This window comes from Ochotona curzoniae, unplaced genomic scaffold (assembly GCF_017591425.1).
Source record: "Ochotona curzoniae isolate NIBS_2020 unplaced genomic scaffold, NIBS_Ocur_1.0 scaffold_3208, whole genome shotgun sequence".
NCBI classification, from domain to species: Eukaryota; Metazoa; Chordata; class Mammalia; order Lagomorpha; family Ochotonidae; genus Ochotona; species Ochotona curzoniae.
In genome coordinates this window covers 4,943,927-4,964,836 of record NW_024467106.1, presented here as the reverse complement: position 1 = coordinate 4,964,836, position 20,910 = coordinate 4,943,927, and the positions used below count along the sequence as shown (strand labels likewise).

General features: G+C 50.3%; 1 protein-coding gene across 2 annotated transcripts in view; it reads left to right on the top strand.

Moving 5' to 3' along the window:
* Positions 1-20,201, top strand: part of GLE1 (GLE1 RNA export mediator) — a 29,841-nt gene extending 9,640 nt beyond the window's left edge. The window contains exons 2-16 of one of the 2 annotated variants that reach the window (XM_040963052.1): positions 218-421; positions 1,203-1,313; positions 2,847-2,995; positions 3,234-3,294; positions 3,402-3,656; positions 6,358-6,589; positions 8,992-9,104; positions 9,264-9,333; positions 11,661-11,803; positions 11,894-12,084; positions 12,526-12,655; positions 15,737-15,841; positions 17,349-17,431; positions 18,305-18,368; positions 19,008-20,201. In XM_040963052.1, the coding sequence (XP_040818986.1) occupies positions 218-421; positions 1,203-1,313; positions 2,847-2,995; positions 3,234-3,294; positions 3,402-3,656; positions 6,358-6,589; positions 8,992-9,104; positions 9,264-9,333; positions 11,661-11,803; positions 11,894-12,084; positions 12,526-12,655; positions 15,737-15,841; positions 17,349-17,431; positions 18,305-18,368; positions 19,008-19,076 (1,980 nt within the window). In that variant the 3' untranslated portion in view covers positions 19,077-20,201. The other variant, XM_040963051.1, reaches the window with a different exon arrangement.
* The last annotated feature ends 709 nt before the right edge of the window (positions 20,202-20,910 follow it).

Below are 20,910 nucleotides of genomic sequence, written 5' to 3'. Positions count from 1 at the left end.
AACAGGGGAGCTCCTCAAGCTCTCCTCTCAGATCAGTTCCCAGTCATAGCTTTCATACACACTGGTGGGTGTTGAGCTCAGCCTGACTTGGCACACTCCAATCCCAACCATCACTATTCCTTTGAGTCTTTGGATTGTTTCCTTCAGTAAGACATGCAGTGGATTGTGCCAGGTCGGTTGACAAGTGAGTTGGCCTTGACCCTCTGCTTCTCTGTAGGATGTGTTGGAAGAATGCATATCTCGTCCCAAGCTGTCGACTTACTCTGGATGGGTGGTTGACCATGTCCTGCCCTACGTGCATGAGGACGCACCCGCCTCAGAGACGTCTCTGTCCTCGGGGTCTTCCTCCGGCCTAGACCAGCCCCTGCCCGATTCCAGGTCATTCCCATCGACATCCCCCACCACACCAAATGGGGTCAAGGTAAGGTTTGGGTCAGCTTCAGGCAAGGGCACAGGACCTGTAGAGTTGAGGTGCTTGACGTTGGCCCGCAGCCCAGGGAGGTGATGGTTGCTTCTCGCTGCAGCTGTGTTGGGGACGATGTTCACCCTGTCACTCCGAGCTCTCCCTGGGGTCTCAGAGCCTCCTCTCTGTTGTCAGTAGCAGGAATGGCAACCAACATCGAGGGCTGTTGGGTTAGAGTATAATTGACAGATGGTCTTAAAATGTACCTAATCATGGGTTCTGTGTGAGTTTTTACATTATTATTATCATTATTATTTTCCAGTTCTGTGTTAAACTTCAGAGTAGAGTTGCTACATCTGTAATAAATCTGCGTGATTCTTTTGTTTCTATATTTAATTAGTTGAAAGTGAGCGTTACAGAGAGAGCAACATGGGCAACTCCATTTTAATTTATTTTTGTAAAGATGTACATTTATTTGAAAAGGAGTGAAGGAAAGAGGAAGGGGGAAGAGTGAGAAAGAAATCTATTACCTAGTTGCCTCCTCATGTATCCACAACAGCTCGGGCTGGGCCAGGCAAACAGAGCAAAGCAAAAGAGCCCAGTGAACAAGCATCAAGTTAGTGAAGCGATTAGACCGGCAAGTGACCTGTGCTCTGTGTTTGGCCTCTGGTAATCTCCCAAGTTGTAGTGGCAGTGGTGCTGAGGGTGGCTTATAAGTTGGGGTGTGGGTTTTGGTCTCAGAGGCAACACTACCTTTACCGTGTTTATCTGATTTCTTTTCCACCTTTGATCTACACAGGACAGACACGAGTCCCAGCACACGGAGTCTATGGCACTCCATTCAGCCCGGGGGATCAGAGTTGAGGGATGCATTCGAATGTATGAAGAGGTGCACAGAATGAAAGGGACGGTAAGTGAACCCCACGGAGGCCCAGACTTAACCTGAGTCGCTCAGGGCTTAGCGTGGCTGCTGTGTCCTCTAACTGTCCTGTCCCACACCTTGTGCTTCCTGGTCCATTTCAGGGGATAGTATAATGTAGGGATCACGTTCAGGCATGCTGAACTCAGATCTGGTTTCCGATTCTGGTGCTTCTGTGTTAACTGGATCCCGGAATCCAGAACTCAGTCCATGTTAGCAGGGACCCAGGCACCGGAGCCACCACTTGCTGCCTCTCGGTGTGTGTTAGCAGGGAATGGCAAAGGGAGTAGAGGTAGAACCTGAATCTCAGCGCTCTGGGCATTCAGTTGTGCCTGAACCATCGTGCCAGGGTTCACGATACCCTTGCCTCGAGTCAGGTGGCACAAATCTGCCACATTCTGTTTGTCCAGTGATAAATGCCTGCTCAGGATGATCAGTGGAGGGAGTTGGCAGATCTGTGTTCAAGCCATTGCAGCCCAGATGCTTGTCTCCTGACTGTTCTGTTTGACATATTCAGCACATCTTCTTGCTTTTAGCCCCGTGAGGCTGCCTCGTGCCGTAGCTGGCATCTCCCACCCTCCGGCTTCTCTGTTTCCCTGAGGCGTGGTGTGTGTGTGTGTGTTTGTATGTGTGTCTGCTCAACTCTGCGCTCCTAAACAAGCTGCCCATCCTCTAACCTTCTGCTTCCTCATACTCTCTCTGGCTTATCTTTTGCCTTCCCTTATTTATTCATTTATTTTAATTAATTTGTTTGAAAGAGAGAGAGGGTGTGGAGAGATAAAGAATAAGAGACATACCTTCCACCCACTGGTTGACTTCCCAAATGGCTGTAACAGCCAAAAGCTGGGTTAGTCAGGAGCCAGGAGCTTCCTCCAGGTCTCCTGCATGGATACAGCTGCCCAAGTCCTTGAGCTGTCCTCCACTGCTTTCCCAGACTCAATAACAGAGAGCTGGATCAGAAGTGGGGCAGCCAGGCCCGGTGCAGTGGCCTAGGGCTAAAGTCCTCAACCGGGATCCCATGTGGGCACCAGTTCTAATCCCGGCGGCCCCACTTCCCATCCAGATCCCTGTAGTGGCCTGGGAAAGCAGCTGAGGACTCCCCAAAGCCTTGGGACCCTGCACCTGCATGGGTGTGTGAACGTCTTCTCATGCAATAATAAATGAAATACCTGGTTCCTGGAGGTATTTCTTAGTAAGAGGGGGAGAAAAAATAGGCAGAGATAGCAGTGGGAGGAAAGGAGTAAAATTAGGAATTTGCCTGTTGGAATGAGGATTCTGTGGGTCACTGTGGCACCCCCAAATGGACACACAGGCAGGAACCTTGAAAGTGCACATGTGGCTGTTGGGTTTCTGCATTGGTGTGTCTGCCTGCTCCCAGCTCACGTTGGACCGGCAGTGACTAGATTGGAGGAGTTTTCCAGAACAGCTCCAAAGATGGTGTGTTGATTCCATGTCCTTAAGGATCCAGGTGGGAGGGCAGCGGGCAGTGGTGGATTCTGGAACACAGGTGCTGTTCCCTTGCAGGAAGGCCTGAGGCAGTGGCAGGAGGAGCAGGAGAGGAAGGTGCGGGCCCTCTCAGAAATGGCTTGTGAGCAACTGAAGCGCTTTGATGAGCGGAAGGAGCTGAAGCAGCATAAAGAGTTCCAGGACTTACGGGAAGTGATCGAGAAGAGGTGAGTGACCCTGCATGGCGCCTGTGGCTGTGGTGCTGGCAGCCAGAACTGTTCCTGCAGGAATCCCAGGAGAAAGTGCTGGCCTTCTTTTGAATCCTTAAATACCAAAGTAAGAGAAGCTTCAAGTCGGGACAGATGGACAAGTGTGGACAGATGACCAGTGTAACACCGAGCAGGATTTGAGAGATGTGGAAGTTTCCAGAAATCTTCCTGACTACTCTCTCCATTTCTCGTTTAGCACCAGAGAAGCCCTGGGGCACCAGGAGAAACTAAAAGCTGAACATCGTCACAGAGCCAAGGTTTGATCTTGGGAGACGCCGCAGGCTTGAGTGGACAGCCTGCTTGGAGGGCCTGGCCCGTGGCAAGGCCAGGAGCCCACGGAGAGTAACGCAGTGTCCCTCTGTAGATCCTCAACCTGAAGCTGCGCGAGGCCGAGCAGCAGCGCCTGAAGCAGGAGGAGCAGGAGCGGCTGTGGAAGGAGGAAGGCCAGGTGCGCCTGCGCAGTCTCTACGCGCTGCAGGAGGAGGTGCTGCAGCTCAACCAGCAGCTGGACGCCTCGGAGCAGCCCAGGGGCCTGCTCAAGGTCGACCTGGCCGCCTTCCGGACCCGTGGCAACCAGCTCTGCAGCCTTGTGTCCGGAATCATTCGGGCCTCGTCGGAGGTGAGGGGGAGTTAGAGGGACTCTGGGTTTTCCCCTTTGTCAAGACCTTTAAGGCAGTTCACTTTTTAAAAAGGTTATTTATTTGGAAGACAGACTTACAGAGAGAAGAAAAAGCAGAGAGAGGGAGACTGGGAGAAAGATCAGCCTCCCATTTACTGGTCTATTCCCCATGTGACCACAGTGACCCGGGCATGGCCAGGGCTGGGTCAGGCCAATGTCAGGAGGCAGGAGCTTCGTCTGGTCTCCCACATGGGTCAGGGGCCCAAGCACTTGAGCTGTCATTCACTGAATTCCCATGCACAACAGCAGGGAACTGGGCTGGAGGTGGAGAACCCCAGACTCAAGCCTGTGTCAGGCACGAGATTTCCCACTACACCACAATGCCAGTCCTGCTCCTTTGAAGAATGGAATTATTTTAGTCCACATCTGAAAGTTGTACAGCTTTGCACGCTTACTGGCAGTGTCTGGTGCCATTGTCAACATATCCTTGTTGTTGTTTTTATTTTTAAGTTTGAAAGGCAGAGAGATACAGATACTGCATCCGCTAACTTACTCCCCAGATGTCAGAAACAGCTGGTTCTGAGCCACACTGAAAAGAGGATTCAGGAGGAAATTATTTGCAACATACACAGTAGACCACAATTTAATATCCTTGAAACAGAGTTCTTAAAATTTTAAAAAATTGCTTATTTTTATTGGAAAGCAGATTTTTAGAGAGAAAGAGAGAATCTTCCATTTGGTGGTAAATTCAATCCGCAAAATGGCCGGAGCTGAGCCAGGCTGAATGCAGGAGCCGGGGGATCTTCTGGGTCTCCCACATGGGTGCTGCAGCCCAGGGACTTGGGCTGTCATCTGCTTTCCCAGGCCACAAGCAGGGAGATGGATCTGAAGAACAGCCGGGTCACGAGCCAGCGCCCACATGGCATGCCAGCCTTGTAAGCTGAAGATTAGCCTGCTGCTGCGCTGGCCCTAAGAATTTTTATAATTTAGAAAAATAAATAAATTACTGTCACTTTCTACTTCCATCCCACTGATAAGAACAAAATTAGCAAAGGACAGGACGTGCAGCTTTAAAAAGCAAAATTATGTAAGTGCCAATTAAATATGAAAGTAAGTTCAAAGCGTCTATTAATATATGCAGTGCAAATTAAAGCGTTATCACTTTTTTATAGCACATTGTCACAAACTCTACTTTTTTAAAGACTTAATTATTTTACTTTTTTCCTGCTTTTTAATTTATTATTTAAAATTTTTGATTCAGTTCCATAGGCTCTGAAATTTCCCTCCTCTCCTTCCCAGATCCCTTCCCCCCACTGATTACCCCTATGAATATATAATAGTATATATTAATAATTTAAGTATAAATTATTTTACTTAAAAGTTAGAGAGGTCCAGCGTGGTGGCCTAGCAGCTAAAGTCCTCGCTTTGAAAGCGCTATGATCCCTTATGGGTGCTGGTTCTAATCCTGGCAGCTCCGCTTCCTATCCAGCTCCCTGCTTGGGGCCGGGGAAAGCAGTTGAGGACAGCCCAAAGCCTTGGGACCCTGCACCCGCATGGGAGACCTGGAGGACGTTCCTGGCTCCTAGCTTCAGATCAGCACAGCACTGGCCTTTTTGGCCGCTCGGAGAGTGAATTATCAGATGGAAGATCTTCCTTTCTTTCTCTCCTCCTCTCTGTATATCTGATTTTGCAATAAAAAAATAAATAGGGCCCGACGCGGTGGTGCAGTGGTTAAGGTCCTCGCCTAGCACGCCTGGGATCCCATATGGGTGCCGGTTCTAATCCTGGCAGCCCTGCTTCCCATCCAGCTCCCTGCCTCTGGCCCGGGAAAGCAGTCGAGGACGGCCCAAAGCTTTGGGACCCTGCACCCGCGTGGGAGACCCAGAAGAGGCTCCTGGCTTCGGATCGGCATAGTATCGGCCCGTTGCGCTCACTTGGGGAGTGAATCATCAGACGGAAGATCTTCCTCTCTGTATATCCGCCTTTCCAATAAAAAAATAATAAAAATAAATCTTTAAAAAAAATAAATATTTAAAAAATAATAATTATAATAAAAATAAAAGAGCAAGACAAAGTTCTTTTGCTGGCTGGTTTATTCTAAAGAATAATCAAAGGCCAGCAATGGGCCAGGCGGAAGCCAGGAGCCAGAAGCTTCATCTGGATCTCCCATATGGGTAGTGAAGGCCCAAACCACCTTCCAGTGTTTCTCTCAGGCAGTTAGCAGGAAGCCGGATCAGAAATACAGCAGCCAGGTCTGGCATGATGGCTCTGTGACTAAATCCTCGCCTTGCAAGTACTGGAATCCCATATCAGCACTGGTTCATGTCCTGACTAGTCCACGTCCCATCCAGCTTCCTGTTTGTGTCCTTTGAAAGCAATAGAGGATGTCCCAAAACCTTGGGACTCTGCACCCTCATGGGAGAGCCTGAAGAAGCTCCTGGCTCCTGGCTTCGGATCTGCTCAGCTCCACCCATTGTGGCCATTTGGGGAGTGATGGGAGATGGTTCTTGGCTGTTGGTGAGCGCCTAGGAGATGTGGGCTGATATTGCCTTCATGGGGACAGGTAAACCACATTGGCATGTTGCAGTGGGCACTACACTGGCACCACTCTCACTTTAGGGGTTTATTTATGAAGGCATAACGGACTTCACTAGGGCACGTTGGGCCTAAGCACTTAAACTGTGTCCCTGTCCCTCTGCAGAGCGGCTACCCAACCTCAGAGAACCAGGCTGAAGCCGAGCAAGCCCTGCAGGAAATGCGTGACCTCCTTATGACCCTGGGGCAGGAGATTGCCAGAGCCTGTGAAGATAAGAAGCAGCAGGAGGAGAAGGAGGCCCAGGTCAGGCTCCAGGAAGCCCAGAGGCAGCAGGGGCAGGAGGCCCAACAGGAGGCCTCAGCTCCCAGCCAGGGCCTGGCAGACAAGCGGCAGGAAGGTGGGTTTCAGTGCGGGCATCGTCCTATAGCCCAGCATCTCGCTGCTGAGCAGAAAATGAAGTGAGAGTGTACTGAATATGTGTTCGGTGTTCCCTGTGTGTTCCACACAGCTGTAGTTCACGTGAAACCTCACTGCATATTCCCACAGTTTTGGTTTGGTTTGGTTAGGATTGATTTTGTGTATGAAGGGGAGAGTTAGGGTGAGAGAGACAGAGGTGACTTCCTTCAGGCCTTCCACGTGGGTGGCAGGGGCCCAAGGACCCAGGCTGCCTCTGATGGTTTTCACCACATCAGGCACATCGGCAGCCCGCTGCATCAGAGTGGAGCAGCCAGGACTCAACCCTGAGCTCGTAGGGCACGCTGGCCCTGCAGTGACTTGACTCACCATCCCACCACCCCTGCTGCTCTACCACCACGCTGTGGACTAAATAGTCTTCATTCTGGGGTTTTTGGGGTTTTTTGTTTTTGTTTGTTGTTTTTTTTTTTTTTTTTTTTTGGTTGGAAAGGCAGTTATACATAGAAAGGGAGACAGAAAGAGCTTCCATCCCAAAGGGAGACGGAAAGAGCTTCCATCCGCTAGTTCATTTCCCAGGTGGCCACAATCGCCAATGCCAGTGAGGAGCCAGGAGCTTCTTTTGGGTCTCTCATGTGGGTGCAGGTTCTATCTACTGCTTTCCTGGGTCACAATTAGGGAGGTGGATGGGAAGTGGAGAAGTGGAGCAGACAGGACACAAACCAGCGCCCATAAAGGATCCTAGTGTGTGCAAGACAAGGATTTAGCCACTAGGCTATCACACTGGGCTCATAAAGTCCTCGTACTGTATAGTACAGACTCACAGATGATGTAGAGAAGATACTAGAATATGAAAAGTTAAAGCAGAAAAATCATCCAAAGCGAAGGTAGAGCTATAGACTTCAGCATGTGTCCACCTCAGTGAGCCACGCATACCTGCGTTACGACCGGTGCTTGCTACACTTGCAAGCAAGGCTGTGGGACCCCACTGAATCGCTAGCATCTTATAGGACGATGCATAATTTGAAGATCCAAACTGACTTAGTAGGAGGAACTGGAGGCCCCTGTTTTTCCTAAATTAGTTGTTACTACCATTTACATAATTAAGTGGCAATTTAAATTGCCACAGTTTTCTCCCTTTTTGGTGACTCTAAGTCTTCAGGGTGCAAGACATTTCTGGAGTCACAGTGAAGAACATATTACTGCTTATTTTGATTTAGTCATAAGATGTTTTTGAATTTTTAAATGAACATTTTATGTGCAATGTATTCTAATGCTTATATCCTTGTTTTTAAAATGACTCAAACTAGAACAAAACCTCAAAATATATGAAAGTTGGGCCCGGCGCGGTGGCGCAAGTGGTTAAGTCCTCGCCTTGCACGCCCGGGATCCCATATGGGCGCCGGTTCTAATCCCGGCAGCCCCGCTTCCCTTCCAGCTCCCTGCCTGTGGCCTGGGAAAGCAGTCGAGGACGGCCCAAAGCTTTGGGACCCTGCACCCGCGTGGGAGACCCGGAAGAGGCTCCTGGCTTCGGATCGGCATAGTATCGGCCCGTTGCGCTCACTTGGGGAGTGAATCATCGGATGGAAGATCTTCCTCTCTGTCTCTCCTCTCTGTATATCCGCCTTTCCAATGAAAAAATAATAAAAATAAATCTTTAAAAAAAAAATATATATGAAAGTTGTGGCACAGTGGGTTGGGTCACCTCTTAAACATCTGCGTCCCCTTTTGAGTGTCAGTTTGAGTCCCAGCTCTCCTGGTCCAGCTTCCTGCTGCTGTGTCCTGAGAGATGGCAGATGATGGCTTACACTTTTGTGCTCTATGCTGTCAAGGTGAGAGACCAGAGCTCCATGCTCTTGGCTTTGGCCTGGGGCAGCCCTCCCTGTGCAGGCGCCGGAGGTGGAAGCCAGCAAATGCAAATATTTTGCTGCACATGCTCTCTCACTCTCTCTCTTGTTTCTATTTGTTTCACTCTGCCTTTCAGGTAGATGAAAGTAAGTAACCAAACATTTAAAAAAAACAGTGCCTACCTCATGTGAACTATTATGCTATTGACAATACTTCAAGTTTATTTCTTTAATTTTCTGAAAGCAACAGGGAGAATCTTCTGTCTGTTGGCTCACTTGTCAAATGTGTACAACAGCCTGACCACAGCCAGGAGCCAGGAACACTGCTCTCTCATGGGAGTATCAGCGACCCATGCACTTGAGCCACCATTTGCTGCCTCCCAAGGTGCCTGTTAGCAGGAAGCTGTGTTGGAGCTGGTGGCTGGACCTGATCCTAGACACTCCTCCATGTGATGTGGCCCCACCCACTGCCCCCATGCCTGCCTCAGCCCTGTCACTTGGTAACATTAGCTGTTATTAAATCCCTTTTTCCATTCTGCAGCTCTGCAGGTGAAGGTGCAAGACAGTACAATGCAGTGGTACCAGCAGCTGCAGGACGCTTCTGAGCAGTGTGTGAGGGCCTTCGAGGGCCTGACCAGCAGCAAGGACAGCCAGGTATGGCAGGGACGGGCAGGGTCATGCTGGGTCTGCCGGTCTGCCCTGCGGCTTCTCATCCCACAAGAGCATAGTGTTACATCACCATCCCTGAGCCTACGAGGTAGCTGTTCTGCTGTCCCACACGCTGTGTCCGTACTGCTTTGCTCTTTCCTGCAGGCCAAAAAGATCAAGATGAACCTCCAGAAAGCGGCCACCATCCCAGTGAGCCAAATCTCCACCATTGCAGGTAGGTCTGGGATGCTGAAAATATGGTGGATTTTTATTTCCTTATTAAAATAAATTTTATTTTAAAAGCTGAGTTGTGGTGGGGGTGCAGCATGATAGTATAGCAAACTAAGCCTCCTCCTGTAATGCCAGCATGCCATATGGGCACTAGTTCGAGTCCTAGCTGCTCTACTTCCAGTTCAACTCCCTGCTTATGAGCTGGGAAAGCAACAGAGGATGGTGCAAGTCCTTGGGCCCCTGCACTCACATAAGAGACCCAGATGAAGATCCTGGCTTCAGATTGACCCATTTCTTTTTCTTTTTTTTTTTTTTTTTAAGATTTATTTTATTTTTATTGGAAAGGCAGATATACAGAGAGGAAGATCTTCCGTCCGATGATTCACTCCCCAAGTGAGCGCAACGGCTGATGCTATGTTGATCTGAAGCCAGGAGCCTCCCCTGGGTCCCCCACGCGGGTGCAGGGTCCCAAAGCTTTGGGCCGTCCTCGACTGCTCTTCCAGGCCACAGGCAGGGCACTGGACGGGAAGCGGGGCTGCCGGGATTAGAACTGGTGCCCATATGGGATCCTGGGTGTGCAAGGCGAGGACCTTAACCACTGTGCCATCACGCCGGGTCCCAAATTGACTCATTTCTGACCACTGAAGTCATTTGGAGAGCACATCAACAGGGGGAAGATCTTTCTCTGTCTTGGAGTGGAGTCTGGCATCCCTGGAGGAGGTGTAACCTGCTGTTCCATGACATCCACCTGTTTTTTTTCCTTCTTGGGAAATATAACTGGCTTGTTTTCCTTCTGTCCTTTCTCCCTCCCTCCCTTCCTTCTTTTTTAAGATTATTTATTTAATTATTTTATTAGAAAGATTTAAAGAGAGGAGGAAAGACAGAGAGGAAAATCTACCATCTGCTGGTTCACTCCCCAAGTTACCGCAATGACTGGAACTGAGCCGATCCGAAGCCAGGAGCTTCTTGTGGGTCTCCCATGCGGGTGCAGGGTCCCAAGGCCTTGGGCCATCTTCAGCTGCTTTCCCAGGCCACAGGCAGGGAGCTGGAAGGGAAGTGGAGCAGCTGGGATATGAACTGGCACCTATATGGGATCCCAGTGCATGCAAGGCAAGGACCTTAGCCACTAGGCTACCACGTTGGGCCCTATCCTTCCTTTCTTAACCTCGTGTATGACAACACCTACCTGTTTGTTAAGAAATTTAACAGGATTTTCTTTCTTTTTCTTCTTTTTTTATTTCATGCAGTTGAGTATTTTGAGGGATTTCTTTAAATCTGATGAAATCCTTAGATTTTTCTCTTTGCTTGAAAGATAGAGGAGGAGAGCCAGAGAGAGATGTTCTGTCCAGATGAATGCAATAACCAGGAATGGGCCGGTCCAAGGCCAGTAACCAGGAGCCTCTTCCAGGTCGCCATCGCGAGTGCAGGCCCTCAAGAACCTGAGCCATTCTTTGCTGTTTTCCCAAGCACATTAGCGGCTAGCTGGGCCAGCAGTGGAGCAGCTGGGACTAGAACCAGCATCCAGGCAGTGATTTTACTAACACAGCACTAGCCACATAACTGTAAAAGGAAAACAAAACAGAACAAGTCTTGATTCCTCAGGCAGATGATGACACATGGTGGGCAGGCCTTGAGGTGCCCCCATCGCACATCGCACCTGGGTTGGGGCCCCCGATCCACTCCCAATTGCTGCTTCCCACTTGTGTATACCGTGGGAGGCAGCAGCAAATGGCTCTAGTGGGCAAGTCCCCTGTGCCTGGCTTGGAGACCTGAACTGAGTTTCTGGTCCAGGCTTTGGTCTGGCTCAGTGTCGCCACGAAGGCCTTTTGGAAGTAAGCCAAAGATGGAAGACCTCTCTGTCTTCTCTCTCCACCATTTTATTTTTTTAAAAGATTTATTATTTTTTTTAATTGGAAAGTCAGAGAAGGAGAGACAGAGGAAGATTTTCTCTCCTCACATTCTGTCTCCAAGTGGCTACAACAGCAAGAGCTGAGCTGATCTGAAGCCAGCAGCCAGGAGCTTCTAGGTCTCTCATGCGGGTGCAGGTGTCCAAGAACTTGATTCATCCACTGCTGCCTTCCCTGGCCTAAAGGAGGAAGCTGGAAGGAAAAATGGAGCAGCTGGGACTCGTACGGCGCCAACATGAGATTCTGGTCCCCACCACAGGTGGAAGATTAGGTGGTTCCAGCCCAGTGCCAGCCCCTGCCTTTGTGTGCTGTCTGCAGGCTCTGCACTTGAGTGTGGCTGCCTAGCAGCTCTGTTATTCTGCTGTTGGGAAAGAAGCCACCCGTCCAAGGAACAGCTGTTAAGCAGCTTCTCTGTCCCGTGCAGGCTCGAAGCTGAAGGAGATCTTTGACAAGATTCACAGTCTGCTCTCTGGGAAGCCTGTCCAGTCTGGTGGGCACTCCGTGTCCGTGACACTTAGCCCGCAGGGGCTGGACTTTGTCCAGTATAAACTGGCCGAGAAATTTGTGGTGAGGAGACCCTGTCTTTCTGTGGGGGGAGAAGAGGCAGGTGCACAGCATGCTGGCTCTTCTCAGTCTAGGATTGTCTCTGTGTTGCAGAAACAAGGCGAGGAAGAAGTGGCCTCTCATCACGAAGCTGCCTTCCCCATCGCCGTGGTGGCTTCTGGGATCTGGGAGCTCCACCCCAGGGTGGGAGACCTCATCCTTGCCCACCTGCACAAGAAGTGCCCGTACTCTGTCCCTTTCTATCCGGCCTTCAAGGAGGGGATGGCCTTGGAGGACTATCAGAGGTGAGGCGGCTTCCTTCCTCACTTGCTCTGCCATCAGTGCTGAGGGAGATAGGAATGCAGCTGGCAGGTGTCTCCTCCCCCAGTTCCTCTGTCAGAGCCTCATGGTGGATCTGTGGATTTCAATGACAGTCTAGTAGTAAGAACACCAGATCTAGAAGCTGGGGTCTTGAATTTATCCCTCCTTTTCACTTAGTAGCTTTCATGTGACGAGCAAATCCTGTAGACTCTGAGCACATTTCCCTGTTTACCAGCAGTAGTGATTGAACCCCCTGTTTACCTGAGACACCTCCTCACAGGCTTGTGTGACCGGATGCCTTTGGCAGCAGTAGTGTTCCCCCGATGTAATACCACGTGACAGCACATTCTTAATGTCAAGGGCGGTGACATTCTGTTGCTGCTTTCAGGCTTGAAAGGCCATCTGAGTTGTTTGCTCCCACACAGGATGCTTGGCTACCAAGTGAAGGATTCCAAGGTGGAGCAGCAGGACACCTTCCTTAAACGCATGTCTGGCATGATCCGTCTCTATGCAGCCATCATCCAGCTACGCTGGCCATACGGAAACCGACAGCAGGTGAGACGGAAAGGCTGCTGTCTCTGGGAACAGTTTGTACCAGAGCCCATGTGGGCATTTCCACCCATGGGAGACTGCCAGTTTCCACCCAAGGCCCTTTCCAGAGGGACAGGAAGGCCAGAAGTAGCTGTTCAGTTGTTTGTGGAGGAGTGGATGCCCTCTGTTTGGGCTGGCCCTCCTGGAAAGCCTCACCCCTATGGAGTCCACAAGAGGAGAGCCGATCCCGAGTCTTTGGTAGGGTCAAGGTGTGTCTCAGGAAGTTGTCATCCTGGACCTCCTTGACTGAAAGCCATCAGACCACATAGTGTAACTGGCAGAGGGGAGCACATCTGATGGTGACAGCATGCCTGGGCAGGCAGGGCTTAGACCTCCTAGCTCTGCTCCTTTCTTTCTTTTTTATTTATTTAAGATTTATTTATTTCTATTGCAAAGTCAGATATACAGAGAGGAGGAGAGACAGTGATTTTCCATCCAATGATTCACTCCCCAAGCGGCCAAAAAGGCCGGTGCTGCGCTGATCCAAAGCCAGGAGCCAGGAACGCCCTCCAGTTCTTCCACATGGGTGCAGGGTCCTAAGGCTTTGGGCCGTCCTCTACTGCTTTCTCAGGCCACAAGCAGGGAGCTGGATGGGAAGCAGGATCGCTGGGATTAGTACCGGCGCCCATATGGCAAGGACTTTTGCTGCTAGGCCACCACGCCGGGCCCAGCTCTGCTCCTTTTTTGAGGAACAGCGATTGGTAGGGTGGAGAAGCTAAAGAGGGTGAAGACCCTTAGACAAAAAGTAGAGATTGGATTACAGAAGATTGGGGTTTTTTTGTTCGTTTTTCCCCAAATTTTTTTATATAGTGTTTGAAAGGCAGAAAAACGAAGACCTCAGTTCGTTGATTCACTTCCCAAATGACTGTGACAGGGCTGCGCCCAGCTGAAGCCAGTAGCGTCAAGCTCCTCTGGGCATGTCTTGTGTGTTCAGGGAAGGGATCCAAGTGCTTGGGCAGATGCCAGGTGCACACTAGCAGGAAGTGGGAACTGGATGCAGAGCTGGGACGTGAGCCCAGGCGTTCCTCCAGGAGATGTGGGCGTCCCTAGCAGGAGCTCAATGCCTGCCTCTTCCTGTGCATCTGCTGTGTCTCTGGCGCTATGCTAAAGATACCCTGGAGAAGGAATGAATGAAATGTCAGTTTGGATAATTCTTGGCCTGCGGAATCCCTGAAACTGAAGCCAGGACAAGTATATCAGAGGAATCCTGTCAAGAATGGGTGGAAACCAGAGCACTGGAATAGCTAAGACCCACGTCTGTGGGCAGGTGTTGGGCATGGCTGCTGAGATGCCTCGGGGTCACCAGCATCCTGTAGCAGAGTGCCTGGGCTTGAGTCCCAGCTTCCAGCAGCTTGCCCTCAGGGGGTCATCAGGTGACAGCCCAGGTACTTTGGTCTTTGCCACACAAATGAGAGGTGGGGATTGAATTCCTAACAACAGCCTGGCCTAGCCCTAGTTGTTGCAAACAAGTGCGGAGTGAACGAGCAGATGGGGCAGCTCGTTTTTTAATTATTTAAAATCATGTTGAAGAAAAGCTCAGTTTATTTAAAAGACAGAGTTGCGGAGACAGGGAGGGAGGCAAAAGCAAAGAAACCATCCATCCTCTGGCTCACTCCCCAAAATGCTGCCAACAGCCAATGCTGGGCCAGGCCAAAGCCAGGAGCTTCTTCCGATCTCCTAGTGGGTGCAGGGTCCTAAGCACTTGGTCATCTTCCGTTGCTTCTCCAACCCTGTCAGCAGGGAGCTGGATCCTAAGTGGAGCAGCTGGATCTCAAACTAGCACCCCTGTGGGATATGAGTGTCACAAGTGACTGTTTACCTGCTGTATTTCCACACTGGCCCTATTTTGTTTTTATCATTAAAAAAAAAAAAAAAGAAAAAAAAAGTTCTATTTGGGGGATGCTGCTGGTGCCACAGGCTAATTCTCAGCCCTGTGTCATTGCCACTCCATATGGGCACCAGATGTGTCCTCGCTGCTTCACTTCCAGTCGACCTCTTTGTTGATGGCCTGGGAAAAGAGTAGAGGATGGCCCAAGTCCTTGGAATCCTGCACCTGTGTGGGAGACCTTGGAGAAACTCCTGTGTCCTTACTTTGTATCATCTCAGCTCTGGCCATTGTGACCATTTTTTCGGGGAATGAACCAGCAGACGGAACTCCTCTTCTAACTGTCCTTCACTAAAGATAAATATTTTTTAAATAAAGAATAGAGGGGCCTGGCATGGTATCATAGCAGCTAAAGTCCTTGCCTTGTATTCATAGATCCCGTATAGGTGCTGGTTCTAATCCTGGTGGCCTTGCTACCTTTCCAGCTCCCAGCTTGTGGCCTGGGAAAGCAGTCAAGGAAGGACCAAAACGTTGATACCTTATAGCCGTGTGGGGAACCAAAACGAGGCTCCTGGCTTTGGATTGGTACAGCTCCGGCTGTTGTTGCCACTTGTAGAGTGAATCATCAGATGAAAGATTCCGCTCTAGGTAAGGCAGAGAGGAAAATCTTCCGTCCAATGATTCACTCCCCAAGTGAAAGTCAGATAAACAGAGAGGAGGTGAGACTGCTTTCCCAGGCCACAAGCAGGGAGCTGGACAGGAAGCAGGGCTGCCAGGCCTTGTATGGGATCCCGACACATTCAGGCAAGGACTTTTTAGCTGCTAGGCCACTGTGCTGGACCCCCAAAATAAATCTTTAAAAAAAAAAAAGCACCTTTCAGCATGGATGTTCTAGCATTGTGATATAGCAGGTTAAGTCGCCTCTTCAAGGCCAGCATCCCATACGGGTGCCAGTGCTCCACTTTGGATGCAGCTCCCTGCTGATGAGCCTGTGTTCTAGCATTCTGTACCCACGTGTGAGACCCTGATGAAGCTCCTGACTCGCCTGTCCATACACTAGCCACAGTGTTGTGGCCATCTGGGGAGTGACCCAGCTGAGGAAGGATCTCTAGATGTCTCTTTTTTAACTCTGAGTTTCAAAACAAGCAAATAAATCTTATTTATTTGGAGTTTAGGTCTCTGAATAAAATCAGATCCTGACCAGGTGTCTCTCCTTCCAGACTCACCCTCATGGTCTAAATCATGGCTGGCGCTGGTTGGCACAGATCTTGAACATGGAGCCTCTGTCAGACGTGACAGCCACTCTTCTCTTTGACTTCTTGGAGGTATGTGGTTCAGTTGGTCACCATCCGGGCCACCTCTGCCACCTTGGATAGCAGAACTTGGGCCACATTTGCCAGGAAATGAGCGTCTGGTGCCTGTGAGATACTTGCATCCCATATCAGAATCCCCAGGTGTGCGTCCCTCCTATCTCAACTTCTGATTCCAGCTTCAAGTAAAATAAACAAATAAAAATACTGCCATACAGTGGGAGTTTCCCATGTCATACTTTTTTTGCCCTAGTCAAAAGGCACTTCCAGCTTTTTCTCTTTCCTTTCCTTTCCTTCCCTCCCCCTTTCTTCCTCCCTCCCTCCCTTCCTGCCTTCTTTCCTTCCTTTCTGTCTATCTCTCTTTCTTAGATTATTTCTGTTGGAAAGTCAGATCTGCAGAGAGAAGGAAAGACAGAGATGAAGATCTTCCATCTTCTCCTTTATTCCTGAAGTGGCCACAATGGCCGGAGCTGAGCTGATGCAAACCCAGGAGTTTCCTCCAGTTCTGTGTGGGTGCAGGGTCCCAAGACCTTTGCTTTCTTCCACTTGTTTTCCCAGGCCACAGGCAGGGAGCTAGGTGGGAAGTGGAACTGTCAGGACATAAACTGGTACCCATATGGAGTCCCAGCGAGTTCAAGGCATGCATTTATCTGCTAGGTTACCGTGCCAGGCCCAGCTTTTGGTTTTTCTACTCACTCTACTTAGCATCTCTGTGTGAATGTTCTTTTATCACACAGAAAAGAAAGTTGGGAACTAGCGTTGTGGTGTAGCAGGTAGAGTCACCACCTGAAAGGCCAACAGCCCATATGGGCGCCAGTTCATGTCCCAGCTGCTCCACTTCCCATCCAGCTCCCTGCTAATGTGGTTGGGAAAGCAGTGGATGATGGCCCCAGTGCTTGGGCCCCAGCACCACATGGGAGACCCGGAAGAAGCTCCTGCTTCCTTGTTTCAGCCTGGCTCAGACCTGGTTGTTTTGGCGTCTTTGGAGTGAACCAGTAGATAAAAAGTCAGTTTCTCTGTCTGTCACAGGTCAGCACTGAGGAGGAGGTATAGGTTTCTGTTTACAGGAGACACTTCTTAGATAAGAAAGGTTTGTGGGAATGTCTACTACTTTCTGTCTCTGTCCATCTCTTTGTCTTCGACTTCTATCATCAATATATTCCAAAAAGAGGAAAATGCAGTACATTTGGCGTGTAATACCCTAACCCAAAGCCACAGTGCAGAAAAAGTGACCCAGAGCCCCAAGGACATAGGTGATACTCGGTGCACTTTGCTTACTAAGAGGCTGGAAAAAGCTTCCATTTAGTAGCATGAAAGACCAGTCTGTTCAGATCTGGTGGGCCACAATATTTAGAGCAACGTTTCAGAAAGAAACCTGGGTTTCCCACGTACTCCTGGGTTTCTACTTGAGAGGCCTGTGGCTGAAGTTTTCAGCAACAGTGGAAGGCAACGAGCTAGTGCTGCGCAGGTCTCTTGGGGTGTGTGCTGCCATCAGCTCTGACCGTGCCTGCTTTCCCACCAGGTGTGTGGGAACGCCCTCATGAAGCAGTATCAGCTGCAGTTCTGGAAGATGATTCTTGTCATCCGAGATGAGTACTTCCCCAGGTACCGGGCACCCTGAGCCGGCAGCAAAACCGTGAGGCAGTCATCCAAGGCCTTCAGCGAGCTGCTACGTGTTCTGGGCCACTTGATGTGAAAGGAAGAGATTGGGTGGGCATGGTGGTGTAGCAGGCTATTCCTTCCTGTCTGTAATTTCCTGCCTGAGGTACTGGCATCCTCTGTGTGTGCCAGTTTCTGTCCTGGCTGCTCTGCTTCTTATCCAGCTCCCTGCTTGTGGCCTGGGAAAGCAGTGGAAGACGGCCCAGAGCCTTGGGACCCTGCACCATGTGGGAGATCCCAAAGAAGCTCCTGGCTCCTGGCTTCAGCCTGGCCCAGCTCTGGCCATGGTGGCCATTTGGGGAGTAAGCCAGTGAAAACAAGATAACTCACTCTCTAATTCTAATTTTTCAAGTGAAAATTAAAAAATTACTGGAAAGGCAGATATACAGAGATATATTCTGTCTGCTGGTTCACTTCTCAAGTGGCTGCAACAGCCAAAGCTGAGCCAGGAACTTCTTGCAGGTCTCCCACACGGGTACAGAGTCCCAAAGATTTGGGCCATTCTCTACTGCTTTCCTAGGCTACCAGCAGGAAGCTGGATGGAAAGTGGAGCAACTGGGACACAAAGCAGCTCCCATGTGGGGTCCCAGCAGTTTTAAGTTGAGGATTTAGCCACTAGGCCATTGTAATGGGCCTCCTTCCTCTTCTTACTAGAAAAAGATGGGGACTCATTGGGAGGGTGAGAGCATCCTTAGGCAGAAGACATGATTGAGTCACTGATCCCACCCCTGTTCCAGGTCCATGGTGCACCTGCTCCTGCTCCGGCAGGCAGCTGTGCATCCCAGATATGGCTCACTGCTCTGCTTTCTCTTGCTGCAGGATTGAAGCCATCACCAGCTCGGGCCAGATGGGTTCCTTCATTCGCCTCAAGCAGTTCCTCGAGGTAAGAAGACCTTGGACCTGTCCTTGGCCTGGATGCTGCCTGTGTGTAACAAGCCATGGGCCTCCAGATACTGCAGTCCCTGCTCATTCCTCTGAACCCTGCATTCCTTCCCTTGTCCCTCACAGCCTTGGGATTAGGGCTGCCCTGTCACCCTCTGTGCCTTGTTCTCCCATCCCGTGGAGGAGCTGTCCTTAGAGATGAACGCAATGTGTGTGATGGACCCGATCTCTTTGTCACATTCCATGGCGAGTCTGGGGTGCTAGTGTGTGTGGCCATTTTTCCTTCTAAGGACAGACTGCACTTCGGAGCAGCCTCTTCCCTGATTTCTCAGTGGCAAGTGTTCTTAGGTGAATTTTGACAGATAATTTAGAGCTCTGTGGAAGGTCAGCACAGCATCCACTGCCAGGAGCTCAGTTGGGAAGGCAGGGCCGGGGATGATGAGGTGAACCCCTAGGGAGACAGCTGGGCAGGCCTGAACGTGGTGTTTCCCTGCAGGAGCACAGGCAGGCCTTGCGTCCTCCTGGCTTTCCCACCCCGCTGCTCCACGGGACTGAGGCTCGTTGTCTCCTAGTCTCTTCCTGCTGGTGAGTGTCAGATGGCAGCGTCACAAACTTGTTCTGTTCGTCTTTCCTTGACCAGAAATGTCTGCAGCGCAAGGAGATTCCTGTTCCCAAGGGCTTTCTGACCACCTCCTTCTGGCGCTCCTGATGGCTGCAGCACCCTCCACCTCCACTGGTCATGAAGAGGCACTAATAAAGCCAGAAGACAGCAGGCTGGGAAAGTCATTTCCGACAGACACTTGTCAATGTGTGTGTGTGAGTTTGTAGCTTATGACAGGGAGAGGAGAGTCCTTGGGTCACTAGAGCTCGGCTGTCCCTTGGTGCTGCAACAGCTCCCCCTACCTCGCAGGTCAGAGCTGTTGCGCTCGGCCTCTTGGGTTTTCTCCACAAGCCGCGAGGCAGAGGAGTTTAGGATCAAGTTTTTCCCCTTGTATCTTCGACTGTGTTTGTAAAGTTTGTAAGACATAATAGCCATCGCCCTCTGACTTGGGGAGCAACTGCCATGTTCCCCGCCTTCCAGGTGATAAAGAGTTCAGACACGTGCACTACCCCCTGAGGCCCAGGGTGCTTCTCCCAGCTGTGCAGGGAAGGGGCAAGGTGGGCTTGGCCTGAGTCTCCCACCCACTGGACCACCTAGTGTCTGGAAACCCAGGCACCACTGGGAATTTGGTCCCTGCGGATGCTGGAGCCAGGGTGGGTGCTGTATGTTTGGTTTTTCAGTTTGAATGAAGGTGACTGAGATGGGGCTTGTGATGTCAGCAAGTTGACCATCCATGAGCAACAAGTGGGGCTAAATAAAAAAAGAATTGAGTGTTGCCTTAAAATGTATTACTTGTTTTGAGTCACAAATGATGGTTAATTTGCCCAGTGGAGCTGCTGCAGAGGTCCCAAGTCAGCTGCTAAATCAGTAGATGGAAAGTGCCCTGCCTTTGGCCATGACCGAGGCAGTGGCCCTCACTCTGGACCCACGTCTTTGGGGAGGGTGTTGGGGAGAGAGCGTCCACTGGTCCTCACTTGCTGGAAGTGATCAGTTTTGTGAATTGTTGACTGCTGTGCCAAAAAATAGGTAATAAATGTTGCTTTTGTAAACGCACATGATCTGCTTCCTGTACTCGGCACGTGGGTCCTTGGATGGAGAGGGTGCCGTGTCTTTCCCCTTTGTGTTCTGCCCATCACATTGAGAAACTGTTGCTTCTCCCCTTTTTTTACTTTTTTTCAAATTACGTGTGAATAACTCACCCTGTTCTACTATGTCTCTTTAATGTTATGGAGGAGCAAACTCAGGAAGGATTAGGAATGGGGAGCCATGACTCCAGGCACTATTTTTATTATTTCTTTCCCATTTGTTTGCTTTGAATCACGTGCCCTCTGAACCTCAACATCTCCCTCTGCAGAACAAAAAATTTGGCCTTGTCACTGCCAGGTCCTTAGGACCACACCCACCTCAGCCCAGCAAGCTGCTTGTCCCTTAGACCCCCTATCCTCAACCCATGTAATACAAGTGGCCTCACTCTGAGCCAGGACTGACTCAAGGCCAGGATGGTGGCGAGTAGTCCTCACCTGTAAGCTTTTGCCCTGTTCAGAAGGCGTTCCTCAGGCCTGGTAGTATGGCCTAGCGGGTAAAGTCCTTGACTTGAGTGCTCCCAGATCCCATATGGGCACCAGTTGTAATTCTGGCAGCTCCACTTCCCACCCAGCTCCTTGCCTGTGGCCTAGGAAAGCAGTTGAGGACAGTCCAAAGCCTTGGGACCCTGCACCTGCGTGAGAGACCTGGAGGAGCTCCTGGCTTCAGATTGGCTCGGTTCCAGCCATTGCGATCACTTGGGGAGTGAATCATGGGACAGAAAATCTTCCTGTGTCTCTCCTCCTCTGTATATCTGACTTTGCAATAAAAATAAATCTTTTTTTTTTTTTAAGGCATTTCTCCCTTCAGGGCACAGTTGCACAGTGCCCCCGATGCTGGGTCCCTAGGGCTGAGCAGC